At 45.8% G+C, this 14,497-nt stretch overlaps 1 protein-coding gene across 2 annotated transcripts in view; it reads right to left on the bottom strand.

The window, feature by feature from the left end:
• Window positions 1–6,136: 6,136 nt before the first annotated feature.
• Window positions 6,137–14,497, bottom strand: part of REEP5 (receptor accessory protein 5) — a 32,009-nt gene continuing 23,648 nt past the window's right edge. For both annotated transcript variants that reach the window (XM_041753272.1, XM_041753271.1), the window contains 2 exons: window positions 11,124–11,292; window positions 6,137–8,537 (listed from right to left, as the gene is read on the bottom strand). In XM_041753272.1, coding sequence (XP_041609206.1) covers window positions 8,488–8,537; window positions 11,124–11,292 — 219 coding nt within the window. In that variant the 3' untranslated portion in view covers window positions 6,137–8,487. The remainder of the gene's footprint in view (window positions 8,538–11,123; window positions 11,293–14,497) is intronic.

Below are 14,497 nucleotides of genomic sequence, written 5' to 3'. Positions count from 1 at the left end.
CTTTTGTAGCTTTTGCTCCTTTGCTTGTGAATCAGTGCCAGTAGAGGAAATAATTTAAGAGAATAAATGGGTAGTTGGAAGCTTAGTGTGAGCTTAAAACTAGAAGAAAATGGTTAAATTCTCTTGGACCTTTATGAACAGCCAGCCAGTCTATAGCTCCTATTATTTTAATCATTTGTCATAATTGAATGTTCAATTGCTAGTTTTTTTGATGTATGGAAAGTCCTGGATTTTAAGCTTTAGATTTGCTTACTTTGTAGGTTTAAGAACATTATTTTAATTGGAATTCTAAAATTATCCACACTTTAACACCTTGGTATGTACTTTTTTTTTTTTTTTTTTCCAAGAAACTGAATTGGATTGGTGATTCTGCCTTTATTCCAAACCAAAGCACGGTTTCTGAAAGTGGTAGTTTTGTGAAAGGAAAGTCCCCGTCCAGCCATTTGTCTGTTGAGCGTCATTTGGGGAACTGCCTTCTCTGACTCCATATGCTTCTGGAAGGGCTGTTAATTACAGGGCTGCCTCTTGAACACAGCGTATGACCCCAGCCAGGCCAATGCTTTATTTCTCAGAAATTAAAATCTGGATCAGAAACATGGACATACAGGTGATGGCAGCTAACATACGTAACGGTCTACAAATATCTAAGTTCTTTTTTTTTTTTTTTTTTTTTTTTTTTATCTTTTTTTTTTAAATTTTTATTTATTTATGATAGTCACACACACACAGAGAGAGAGGCAGAGACACAGGCAGAGGGAGAAGCAGGCTCCATGCACCGGGAGCCCGACGTGGGATTCGATCCCGGTCTCCAGGATCGCGCCCTGGGCCAAAGGCAGGCGCCAAACCGCTGCGCCACCCAGGGATCCCAATATCTAAGTTCTTGAGGCTCTTCTGTGAATTCTATGAATTGTACGTTATATCCTTCTAGTAAATCCCATTTTCTGTAAGTTTTTATTGCTTGAGAAATTCCACTTGATTACAAAATAAGTGAACCCAGAGTTTTAGATGGACTTACCCAAGTTTTATGAAGATGATCCAGGACATGCAAGGAGAGATATTAGTCTTTACTTCTTTTTCCTCTAATAATTTGTGTTGTTAACATGTCTTAGAGTGAACATAATAGTATAGCAGTTTATATATTTGACTTAAAAATAAATATTGGGGCAGTATCCAAGCAGCCCTCTAGAAAATGTATCACTTATGAATATGTGTAACAAAACAATGAGGATCTTAAGCAGGAATTATTTTTTTGGGGAAAGCCTGAAATCCAAAGGTTGTTATGAATGTTCAGCTGCTCAGTGATGCTCTCTTCTTTATTTCCATTCCACTATCCATGGTTTCCAGCATCCCTAGGATTGTTGTCTCAAGTTTATAACAGGACTGATGGAGCATCAAATGTCACATCAGAGTTGAAGGCAGAATGAAAAGATAGCTGTGCCAGCCACTTTGCCTCCCCCCTTAAAAGGAAAGCTAAAGATTTCTCGAAATTCCTCCCAGCCAACTTTCTTGAAGTCCCATTGTGGAGAACTGAGGCTCAGGTCCATCTTCAGCTGCAAGGAGTGCCAGGGGAGGGACTATATGGCTTTTTCAGTAATGAAAATAGAGGCAGCCAAGGAAGAAAATTGAGACTGGGTATTGGGGGCAGTCGCCTTAAAAATTTGTCACAGAAAGATGACTGAGTCTAAAATTACTTTGGTTATGGGGCAGTGAAGGTTGTCAGAAAAGGTTTCAGAACTCTTGCTGCAACATTGTGTTGCTGTTTCTTCACAGTTGGATTCAGTGCATAATTGAATTAGTCAAGTTGAAAATAGAATCTTTTCTAGTGAACAAGACTGAGCATTTAGTCATGTTTAAATGCCATTTGTATTCATTTCAGTGATTTCTATTCACATCCTTTGCCTACTTTTTAAGAACTTTATTACCAATATGATACATAATTTAAAGGGCCAGCTAGTTTTAATAATTTCAGTTTTGGGCATTAACTTAAATCTATAGAAGAGGGCACTTTAGTTTTCCTTCCTTCACCCCTAATGTATACTTCCCATCCTCCCTCCTAACAAATTTAATCACTATTCATAGTTTATCCTGTATTTCATTCATAGCTGTACTTTGCTACTCAAAAGTATGGTCAGGGGCCCAGCAGCACTGGTCTCTCCCCTGTGCTGTGAAAGGAGATTGTGAAAAATGCAGAAACTCTGGCCCCCAGCCCAGAATTTAAAAGATTCCCTACGTACAACTATGCACATTAAAGTGAGAAACACTGAAGTATGCTATTGTTTTTGTTTTCTGGATTTGTGTTTTCCTCAGAGCTAATTTTATTTGCTTAGTTTTTAAAATTCATTCATAAATTATCAGTTATCAAAATGTCCTTTCAAACGTTTGTTCACCACCTGGGTGCTGCAGTTAAGCATCTGACTCTTGATCTCAGCTGAGGTCATGATCTCAGGGTCATGGGAGTGATCGAGCCCTGACTCAGGCTGCGAGCTCAGCATGAAGTCTGCTTGAGATTCTCACTCTCCTCTGCCCCTCCGCTTGTGATCTCTCTCAAATCTTTTTATAAAAAAGTTTGTTCAAGGGCACCTGGCTCAGGTCTTGGCTTCAAGGTCTTGAGTAAGCCCCGTGTTGGGCTCGTGGAGATAAGTAAGTATGTAAGTACCTAACTGTTCACATTGGATAGTTTAATTTCACCTTTTTAAAGAAGTTTCTTCTGGAACCTTTTACCTGGCTCTAGTCTCTACCTATTACCCTGTAGGCCTAGTGCACAGCTTCACTCTGGGTTCTCTTCACCAGAGTGACTTGCTTTACTTCTTTGCTGTTTTGTACATCCTGTATTATGATATCCTATGCATTCTTCCTTGGGTCACTTGTTTGGAGCCCATCTTCCGGATCTTCCTGGGAAAAACACAAGGGAGATAAATGTCCTTAGACCTCGTACGAAAGTGTCCTGATTCTACCCCCACACAGATTGGCTAAGTATAGAATTAGAATTGGAAATCATTTTATTTCAGAAGTTCAAGGACATTTCTTCATGGTCTTCTAATGTTACAGCTGCAGGGAAGTCTAAGCCATTGTAGTTCATGATCTTTTGTCACCCACATTTTTTTTGTCATCCACATTTTTCTTGTTGAAACTAACCACATCTCGGTATTCTAAAATACCACACTTGTGTGCTTTGTGTGGGCCCTTTCGTTGTCTATTGTACTGGGTACCTGATGGACCCTTTCAATTTGGAAACTTGTATTCTTCAGTTCTGGGAATTTTCTTGAAAATTTCATCAATGGTTTTTCTACCGTTTCTGATCTTGGGACTCCTTATTTGGATATTGGATGTGCTGGACTAGTTCGTAGTTTTTTTTTTTTTTTTCCATTTCCATTTCTTTGCTTATTTATGTTCTATCTCCTAGAATTCCTTAGCTCTTCCAGCCCCTCTGTTGAACTTCTCATTTTTCTTGTATTTTCAACTTCTCCAAGTTCTCGTCATCTGAATATTTCCTTTTTCTAGCATTTTTTTTAAAAGATTTTTTATTTATGTATTTGAGAGAAAGCACAAGCTAGAGGAGGAGAAGGAGAGAGAATCTCAAGCAGACTCTATACTGACCATCAAGCCAACCCGGGACTCAGTTCCACAACCCTGAGATAATGACCTGAGCCGAAACCGAGAGTCAGACACTCAACTGAGCCACCTGGGTGACCTGATTTCTGTTCTTAATTCATAGGTGTAGTCCTTATTTCTCAAAAGATATGGTTTATATTTTTTTATTTCGTTTCTTTTGTTTAATTTTGATTCCTGATATGTTAGGTTGCTTTCCTTAGACTCATGAGTTTTTTGGTTTTGTATTGCTTTACACTGATGGCTAAATTTAAGAGTAAAAAACATAAAAGTTGACTGGACATTCTGAGCACATAAGAGGTTTGTAGACTGTCTCCCTAGAGGGGTATCTGGCTCCGATATCCTTTTAGGGAAAATTTCCAAGATCAGAAATGTTGCCTCTTAGCCTGATCTGTTCCCTAGAGGAGTCCGACAAACTTCCAGGAGGATAAGGGTCTGGGAGCCCAGTGGGGGAAGATGGGGCGAAATGGGTCTCAGCGATGAATCCTCAGTCCTGTTTTTAATGCAATTTCCCTCCCTTGACTCTTCCTGTGTCCTCCCACTCCAAAGGTACTCACTGTCTCTGGAGGACAAACTGCCAATCTTCCACTTGGAAGAGGATAGGTATTTCTTCATTTTTTTTTTTTTAAGTTCCCTCCCAATATTAAGATTTCTCAATGGAGTTATTTGGATTTTGGGGACTTTTTTTTTTTTTAAGATTTTATGTATTTGTTCATGAGAGACACAGAGAGAGAGGCAGAGAAGCAGGCTCCCTGAGGGGGAAGCCCGATGTGGGACTCAATCCTGGGACTCTGGAATCACTCCTTGAGTCGAAGGCATATGCTCAACCGGTGAGCCCCCCAGGTGCCCCAAGATTTTGGGGACTTTATAATGAAGTTTCTGTACCAAAGAGATTAGGTGTGGTAGGCTGGATAATGTTGTCCACCCCCACGCCCCCCAAAAAAAACCCTTCGTGAATATTACCTTCCATGGCAAAAGGCCTTGCAGATGTGAAGTATCTTCAGCTGGAGAATGTAGCCTGCTAGGATCCTTCTAAAAAGCCGAAGTTGCAGGACTAAGGGGCCACAGGCCAATGAATGCGAGCAGCTTCCAGCTGAAGGAAGTAAGGGGAAAAAAGATTCTCCCCCTATAGTCTCCAGAAGGAATGCAGCCCTGCACACTTTTTTGGATGTCTCACCTCCAGAACGGTAAGCTACTAAGTGTCTACTGTTTTGAGCTATTATACTTGTGGCAATGTGTTAGAGCAGCATCAGGAAGCACACGCCTGGTGAACTAATGAGCTAAGACAAACTCTCCAGACCTTGGGATTCTTGACCTCATTAGTGTATGTGAGCTCTCAACCCTAGCTACAGACTAGAATCACCCTAGAGCTTTAGTTTTTTTTTTTTTTTTTTTTTTAAGATGATTTATTTGACAGTGTGAGCATGCACAAGGAGGGGGAGAAGCAGCGGGAGGAGTAGTCTCTCCACTGAATAGGAAGCTCGACAAGTGGTTCCACCCCAGGACCCTGGGATCCTGACCGGAGCTGAAGGCAGATGCGTAACTCCTTGAGCCATCCAGGCGGCCCTCATCCTAGAGCTTTAAAAGCATAATGATGCCTGGGTATATAGTAGATTAGTCAGAATTTCTGGTAGTGGCAGCAGATACCAGCATTTTTGGAAAGTTTCTCAAGCGACTGTAATATGCAGCCAGAGCTAAACCACTGTCTACTAAGTAAAGACAGCATTTACCTAACCCAGTGGTTTTACCTCTAAGTGTGGTTCCTGGACCATCAGCATTGCCTAGGAATTTATTGGAAATTGCAAATTTTCAGTCTACCCGAGACCTACTGAATCAGAAATTCTGGGGGATGGGATCGCCAATCAGTTGTAACAATCCCCTCCCCCACAGAGAAAATGCAGCGCACACTCAAGTTTGAAAACCAATGATTTAACCAAAGAACCTCCTTATTGCTCTTAATCCTCTCTGAGGTTTATAAGATTTTATAAGCTAATATTGCCAGTAGAATGTATAAGGTCACTCTCACATATATTTACTTTCCCACTGTACTACATAGAACTTCATACGGGATGGCTAAGGATGTGAACTCCGTGAGACACCACGATTCTAGGTATACAGACGTGTAAAAGCCAATGCCGGAAAAAAAAAGCTGAAGCAGCTCCACAAGCAGGTATTTTTAATAAAATTATCAAGTTCCCCCTTCCTTGGTCTCTCTAAAGTACAGAATAATCTGGAGGCACCTACAAGAAGCGTTTCCTACATCAACTTCTGTGAGACGGTGTATAACATGATACGCAGGAGAAAGCACTTAGGTTCCTTTTAAACCTGGTAATTGCTAGAAACTTCATAATTGGTATATTCTCCCTCGGAGGTCCTTCCTCTGATAGGTGACCCCAGGGGAAAAGCTGAGTCCAGGTGAGGAAATGGGGTGAGAAATAGCAGGTTCATTTGTCTGGATTTACTTCAGACTTTGCTTAAATGATTCTAAATTTGTTTAAAGCCCCAGAACATAAAAATGAAACCAGAGTTCAATAGGATAACAGTTTTATTTACATCCTTTTCCATTTAATATATCACATCTTCAGGATGGGTGGTAGTAACCTGTTTAAAAGGCTTTGCTCATTCTCCTCAGGCTACGGTTAGAAGATCCCAGAGTAGCAGAAGCTGTTGGTCTGAAAGCTTTCAAGTGGGGGAAGAACTGTGGAGATTCTTTGACTTGACGTACCCCTCAAACACCATTCATACACAAATAAGTGCTTGTCTTCTAGCTAGACACAGGCTCAATTAGTTTTTCAAATACTCTCGCCCTGGCAATATGTTACTTGGGAAATCTGAGACAGAATTGCTCAACTCATTAGCTTCTGTCGTCAATATGTACACCTTGATGGCCAAAAACAACAACTTAAATTTCTTACAGAATGCACCATAGGAAAAAGCTAAAAGGACAAAAGAAAAAAATGCATTCAGAATATGTTTTCTTACTGTAATAGATTCTAAACTGGTATCAGCCTGTAAGTAGTTATGAGCAATAGTAGCATTTATGTTTCCCCCTCTTGCCTGATATTTTGTATATAGTGAGTCGTACATTCTATATACTAACAATCGGATTATACATTCTGTAAGATAGAAGTTGCTAATTTTCATTCTTCTGCCACCAAGAAAAGTGTAATTTATCATTGGGAAAGGGATTTAAATACTCGTAGAGGTACTTTTTTTTGATCTAAGGCCTGATTTTCTCCTGATAACCATTAACTGCTTGTTTTCTAAAAGTTTTTTTTTTTTCTTTAATAAGATGCCTTATGATCACCACCGTGTCACCAGGAAATAAAGTGCCTTAATCCATATAATAATATTTATGTGACATTGTCCCAAACTTTTGATATCTTTCATATTTTTTACATTATAAGACGTCATTATGGTCTTGCCTGTTACCCAAAGGAGAACTAATCCTCTCTTTTGCCTTAAAACGCATTTTCCAGGCTGGGTATTAAAACTTGTTAGTTTTGTTACACTCGGTTTTGTTTTAGTCAGTGTAGTCTAATTCAGAAGGATCCTAGCAGTCTGGTTGGTGTGAAGTTCCATTTTTCTAGTCCAGATGAGTTGTCAAGGTTCCTGTAAGCTGGCTGATCATGGTGGAAACCTTAATTTTAACTTTTTGTTCTGTACTTATACTAGTTATCTGCAGTTTATCAAAACGAAGTACAGAATATTTCCAAGTACAAAGATAAAAGCACTTAAATGGACCACAAAAGATCCTGACTTGTAAACTGGGGAGGCTTCTTGCAATTGACTTTAAAGGCCAGAGAAAGAAAGTGGTAGTTTGACTTCACTGCCAAGTAGATTATAGGTTGTATCGTGGTTTCATTCTCCCAGAATTGCTCTTGGAGCCTGGTGTCATCATTAGCATGCAACTAATGATACAAACAAGGACACACATGTCACTAGAGATGGGCAAGTCTAGAGGCGCCTTTAACTGGTTTAAGAAAAAAAAAAAAAGACTAGGTACGAAACAAGACTAAACCAACTTGTTGCTCAGCTTTGAAGGAGAAACCAGGGATGGTTTCCATTACGGCATCTTGGAAACAGACAAATCTAAACAGGTTTTCTGGAAGGCCACCAGACAGTGTTCCTGGTTCTCAGGGAGCTGTGTGCTTCCTGGTGTGTCTGCACCTTTCCCCACTTGTCACTGAAGTGACTGCTTTACGCAGCTGTCCTGGTGTCCAGGTGCTATGATGTTAGGGGAACAACCAGACCAGTGTCCACTCAAGCTCGCTCATCATTCAGCTATTCACCAGAAACAGTCATCTGCACTAGTTCTCTGAAGTATTTAACATCACACCAGCACACTAGAGCCTTTAGGTTTTGGCGGGTGCTCCCTACAAGCATACGTGTCACCATCAGGCAGTAACATTTCCCTACATATATGTATGCACAAATACATTAAAAACATTTAATACAAATTTGTACATTTCATGAAGTAGAACCTTAAAGATCACCCTAAAATAGAAGTACAGAGGAAACGCATGCAGAGAGAGCCTGCACAAGTACAAAGCCTGTGGGACAAATAATTTCCAGTCTGTGTTTCCTGCAGGATAGTAACACGTCTTGTCCTACTCAGAGGCAAAGTATATTTTCCAAAATTTGGACACTGCCCACTGCAGTAAATGCATGTAAATGCTCCTTGCATGTAATGCTCCTTGTGTATATAGACACATGTAAATGCTCCTTGTGTATATAGACAGTAAAAGTAAGCAAGAAACCTTAACACATTCTTTTTTAATATATCAAAAATGTTTCCAAGGCAACATTACTAAGATGATTATAGCGCGGTCCCTAATGCAACACGGGCGCTACGCGGAGGGCAGCGAGGTTGGTGGCTTAGGTGCTCTTCTTTTCGTCACCGAGCAAGGTCACTGCTGCTTTCTTGGCTGTGAGCGGTAAAGAGAATCGTGTCAAGGTGACTCGGGGCCCGGTGTGGCACCTCAGCAGGAGGGAGGCTGCGGGAGGCCGAGGCAGGGGCGTCCAGGGAGCGGGCCCAGGAGGCCCATAGCACCCCCACAGCCGCCCAGGAGCCTCCCGCAGCTCCGAATCCGTGGCCGCCCGGCCCACTGCCCACCCCGGAGCAGCCCAAGGCGAGCTCCCTGGAGGCCCCGCCGCACGCACACTCGCCTCCCGGGCCACGCACCCGTGTCTACGCAGCAGAAGCCAAAGCACAGAGGCCACGTCCACGGCCAATGGACAGACCGAGCAGCTGCTGCGTGCGGGGATGTGCATGCGGGCAGCGGCCACGCCGCCAGGTCACAGACAAAGCATGTGCTCTCACGCGTGCAACGTAAGGAAGAACAGCTGAGCAAACGGGAAGGGGGAGGAGAAGGAGCCTGTATAAGCCTTGCACCGAGGGGAGGCAGAGGAGGTGGGCCAGGCACCGGCACCGGGGAGGCCGCCAGTGATGAGCGCGGGGCCGGGTATCCAAGTGATGAAGCACCGAATTCTACCCTCCGAACCCTCACCGCTCCGTAAGCAGACTGCCTACCCCGGACCGTGCCTGCTTGGACTCGAGATCTAGCTCCTCAGGGCTAATCAAGGACGGGGTTCTAGAACTCCCCTCACTCCCATCAGTTCTTTGCTCCCTACCAGGCCATTCCCATGAACTTCCAAACGTATGTTGTTCCTTCTACCTTAAGAAGAAAAAAAACAGCCCCAGGACCCTAGCGCCTCTTCCCAGTTGCAACCCCATTCTTCACCTTTTCCAAGGAATTTCCCAAAGGCTTCTCTTTCCCCGACTTTGCCTCCCCTCTCCCACACCCCCTGGGACCAGGATTTCAGCGCCTTCGCTCCGCAACCTGTTTTGCCAAGACCACTAGGGCCTTCCTGGCCGTCAAGGGTCATGGCCGGTTTTCAGCTGCCCCTTACAGAAGACCTGTCTGCAGCGGGTGACACAGCCACTGCCTCCTCTGGAACACTCCCTTGGCCCCGAGGAACCAGTCACACGCGCTCCGGCTGTCACAACTGGCCGCTCCTTACCAGTTTGCTTTGTCTGTTGCTGCTCATCTCCCCAGTGTCTCATCACCGGGGACCCTGGCTCAGTGTTGGGCCTCAGCTTTCCTAACTATATCCATTCCCTTTGTGATCTCACCTGGTCTCATGTCCAGAACTGAACTCCGTTTTCCCTTCTAACCCTAGGACACCTAGTCTTGCCAAGCTCTGTGGCAATTCTATCCTCCCATCCGTTTTGGCTGAAAAGCTTGGCTTCATGCATGACCCGGCTCTCCCTCTCCACACCTGATCCATAAGCAAATCCTACTGGCTCTACCTTCAGTGTGTCAGACCCCAATGCCTTCTGGTCTCCTACTGGGACTATTCTGACCCAAGCCACCTCTCCAGCCGGGTCACTGCAGGCAACTTCCAACTGCTCTCCTGAGTCCCTCCCTGTCCCTTCAGTCTACTCTTAACACAGGACGGATCATGCGGCTCCCCTGCTCAAAGTCTCCACCAGCACCCATCTCAGAGTTAAACCCAAAGCCTCCACAAAAGCCTAGGAGGCCTTCCATGACCTCTCTTCTTCAGCCTCTACTACCCAACCTCTCTGACCTATCTCCTCCTCCTCTTCGGGATCACCCCCTTCCAACCACACCGTTCCCACCTCTGCTCTGCACACGCAGCTTTCTCTGTCTGGAACATTCTTCCCTGTGGTTTCAAGTCTGATTCAGTATCGCCTTCTTGGTGAGGATTCCCTAAATCATTCTATTTAAAATTGTAACTTCCCTTCAGCCCCAAAACTTCTCTATCACCTGTTAACTGTATCATATAACTTCTAAAACTTTACTCTCAACATGAGTGTCGTCAGCTTCATGAGTTTGAGTACTATGGTCTGTGTGGCTCAATGGCCCAGCCCCAGGGCTAGGAACAGGCTTGGCACGTGTTACGCGCATCAATAAATGTTGCATAAACGAATGAGAACTGGAAGGACATTCTCTTGACCTATAACAAAAACAGGGATCCCTGGGTGGCGCAGTGGTTTGGCGCTTGCCTTTGGCCCGGGGCGCGATCCCGGAGATCTGGGATCGAATCCCACATCAGGCTCCCGGTGCATGGAGCCTGCTTCTCCTTCTGTGTCTCTGCCTCTCTCTCTCTCTCTCTGTGACTATCATAAATAAATAAAAATTTAAAAAAAAAAACAAAAACAAAAACAAACAGTTCAACCTGAAATGAGTGAGACAGTTCATACTTGTATATGATTAGACGGTTCTCTAAGATGTCTGCCCACCACAGGAAAGTCAGTTTTCCTAACACACTGACTGAACCGTGCCTTAAATGGGGCCTGAAGGGAGAATCTCGGGAAACGTAAAGGGCAACAGGCAAAGTGTTGGTAAAGAAATCGCAGAGTAGCCTCGGCATTTAGCTGAGGGCAGCTGGCAGGGGAGGCGGAGAAGCAGCTTGTTACCTGGGCCCCAGGCCTCCCAGGCCTCCCAGGCCCTCCTACCTGCTTGCCCTCAACTGCCCCGGAGTCTTACCTTCTTTCGTGATGGTATCCACAGTCTCTTTGGCTTTGTCCTTGAAGTCATTCACCATGGTGTCCACCTGGGACTCATGCTTCAGGAAGACAGGCTGGATGACGCGCCTGTAGAGCAGCTCGGCCCCGTTAGAGGGGCTCGGAGCCATGCACCACAGCAGGAAGCCGCACTGCAGAGACAGCAGCACAGCGGCCTTGGTAAGGGCCCACCCCACCCCCGTCTCTGCCCAGGCACTGCCTCGGCTGCGTTCTCCAACAGCATTTCCGGTGCCTTCTCTAGGTACAAGGGCGCTCTTGTCAGATGGAAAAAACACCCAACACGGCCTAGTGAGGAAAGGCCAAGACGGAAAACACGCCGAGTCCTAGTGTTCATTTCCTTCCTAACTTTGATCACTTTTTAGTTTATAGCTGCAAGAGGTTTTAGCCATCTCTGTCTCTGTCTCTCTCTCTCTTTTAAACATTTTATTTATTCATGAGACACAGAGAGAGGCAGAGACCCAGGCAGAGGGAGAAGCATGCAAGGAGCCTGACGTGGGACTTGATCCCGGGACCCCGGGGTCACACCCTGAGCCGAAACCTAGAGTCGGACACTTAACTGACTGAGCCACCCAGGCGCCCCAGGACTTCTGGTTTTTAATATCCAAACATTGTACGATGTTTTCCATTGGCTGCTTACATACATACTCAAAACTCTATACAACAACTTAAATAAAATGATACGCAGGAAAAGGAAAAACCATGTTCTTTGCATTAAAGTAGAATTCCATGTGGATAGTTAAAGAATATGCCGAGTATTCAGGGAGGTGTGCTGTGAAGCCAGCAACTTCTTACCAACTATGCTCTTTGGAGAGCTTGGCGTGTTGCATATTTGTTATTTATATGGGGTATTTTTATGTGTTTGACTAATAATTTGGGAAAACTGGTATGGAGTCTTAGATTTACACATCTTAATTTTCACCATTTAAAAGTGTAGGAAATAGTCTCTTGGCTGGTTCCTATGCAGGATGTTTAATCTTCAGGAATGGATAGTGATGCAGAGATGGATGCCCGTATGTAAGCACAGGCATCGACGTGATGTGGAAATGACACACTGGGTTAGCCGTCGTTGATTACCTATTTCATCTTGTGACTTGAGGTAAAGTCATAACCTCTCAAGAGTCAGTTTGCTCTTCTGTAGTATTGTAGGAAAATCACAAATTAAGGTAGTTGAAGAAAGTATGTAAGAGGGATCCCTGGGGGGCTCAGTGGTTGAGCGTCTGCCTTCGGCCCAGGTCGTGACCTCGAGGTCCCAAGATCGAGTCCCCCGTCCAGCTCCCAGCATGGAGCCTGCTTCTCCCTCCGCCTGTGTCTCTGCCTCTCTGTGTGTCTCTCACGAATAAATACACAGATTCTTTTTAAAAAGTACATAAGATGGCAGTAGTATTACCAAGTCCTACAGTTCTTACTGTTGTTGAGAACCTCTGAAGCATGGTCTCCCGTGCAGACAGCCACTGTCGGCAACCCAGAGGAGCTCATTCACTCGTCCCTTCTGGATGAAGGCGAGACCACTGGACAGAAGCAGACCTGAGTGCCTATAGTCTCGTCCCTCGTTGACGTCACCGGCTATCCTCTGCTCTGCTGCTGGCTTCCCGGTACCCTCTTGGGACCGTGGCATAATTACTGCTCTCATTAGCGTTTTCCAGTTTTCAAATGAAATAGCTTACGCATATTAAAGAATAAAGATAATTACTGTTCAACTCTCACGGTGATTCAGCCACCAGCTTTTATAACTCACTTCCTTCTCTCAACCTGCATAAGTATTCTAGGGCCCAGGAGTACCCAAGGTACACAGATCTGACCATTGTTTTATTATGTTTTTAAAGACTGCATTTATTTATTTTTTTGAGAGAAAGAGAGAGAGGAGCAGAGGGAGAGGGACAAGCAGACTCAGCTGAGCAAGGAGCCTGATGTGGGGCTCAATCCCAGGACCCTGAGATCATGACCCAAGCCGAAATCAAGAGTCAGCTGCTTGGGCTGCCTGGGGGCTCAGGGGTTGAGCATCTGCCCTCAGCCCAGGGCGTGACCCTGGGTGCCGGGATCGAGTCCCACGTCAGGGTCCCCTGCAGGGAGCCTGCTGCCTCCTCTGCCTGGGTCTCTGCCTCTCTCTGTGTGTCTCATGAATAAATAAATAAAAGAGTTTTTAAAAAAAGAGTCAGATGCTTAACTGAGCCACCGAGGCGCCCCCAGCGGCCTGTTAGTCGAGCTGCCCTCAAAGCAGCAAGGCCGACACTCGCACAGCACACAGAGCCCACTGTGGCCTGCAGTTTGGGGAACGGCCCTGCAGTTGGGGATCAGCTACCCGAGTTCGTGCCAACCCCACGGCAGCCACATCCCCACCGCGACCTGCTGACAGGCCCCGGTCGCCTGATCAGAAAGAGGCTCAGGACACCTGGCAGGGGGCTGCCCAGAGCGCAGGCATCCAACCCAGAGGGGTCGGGGGGGGGGGGGGGGGATAGGTGACGGTTGGGTTTACTCAACCTTGTTTCAAAAGTCTAAGAATGAATCTAGGAAATGACCCAGGGGGTAGAGAGGAGGCGTGACACCGTGGCCTGCAGGCCCCAGGCCCACTCGGGCACTTGGGCCGGCAGTTGCCCCCACGGTGGGCAAGCAGTCAGACAAGGCTGGGCTGCAGGACGGAGCACCTGCCCGTGCATGAGAACTGGAAATGGAGCCAGCGTGCGTGTGTGTGGTCCAAGCACACCCGGGCTCCGCGCGGCCTCGTGGCCGGGACTGACACACACACGGAAAAACCAGGACGACAGAGATGCTAAGGGCGGAGGGGCTGTAGGCGCTGCTCCCTGAGCGCACAGCGTGGACCCAAGCGCGGCCCTGACGGGTGCAAACGGCCCTGGCAGCCACAGGCTTCCCTTCGCCCAAGTACCCCCTGACCTACAGCAGATTCCGGCCCTAGACCTAGAGGGGCTAAATAAGTATCCTTGTTGCTTCCCTTTTAAATATTTTATTTATTTATTCACAAGACACACAGAGAGAGTGAGAGACCCAGGCAGGGGGAGAAGCAGGCTCCCTGCGGGGGGGCCCGACGAGGGACTCGATCCCAGGACCCAGGGTCACACTCTGGGCTGAAGGAAGATGTTCAACCGCTGAGCCCCCCAGGCGTCCCTAAATACCTTCTGAATGAAGAACTGAACACTTTCATGATCAGAGGAGAAAAAAAAGGGCTTTTACATTTCTTTTTAAAGTCTTCTGCTTAAGGGACACCTGGGTGGCTCAGTTACTTAAACATCTGCCTTCAGCCCAGGTCATGACTCAGGTCCTGGGAGGGGGCCCCACATCAGGCTCCCTGCTCAGGGGGACTGCTTCTCCCTCTCCCTGCTG

Source organism: Vulpes lagopus, chromosome 4, assembly GCF_018345385.1.
Source record: "Vulpes lagopus strain Blue_001 chromosome 4, ASM1834538v1, whole genome shotgun sequence".
Taxonomy (NCBI): domain Eukaryota; kingdom Metazoa; phylum Chordata; class Mammalia; order Carnivora; family Canidae; genus Vulpes; species Vulpes lagopus.
Note: the sequence above shows the minus strand (reverse complement) of the source record. Positions and strands in the feature narration are given on the sequence as shown.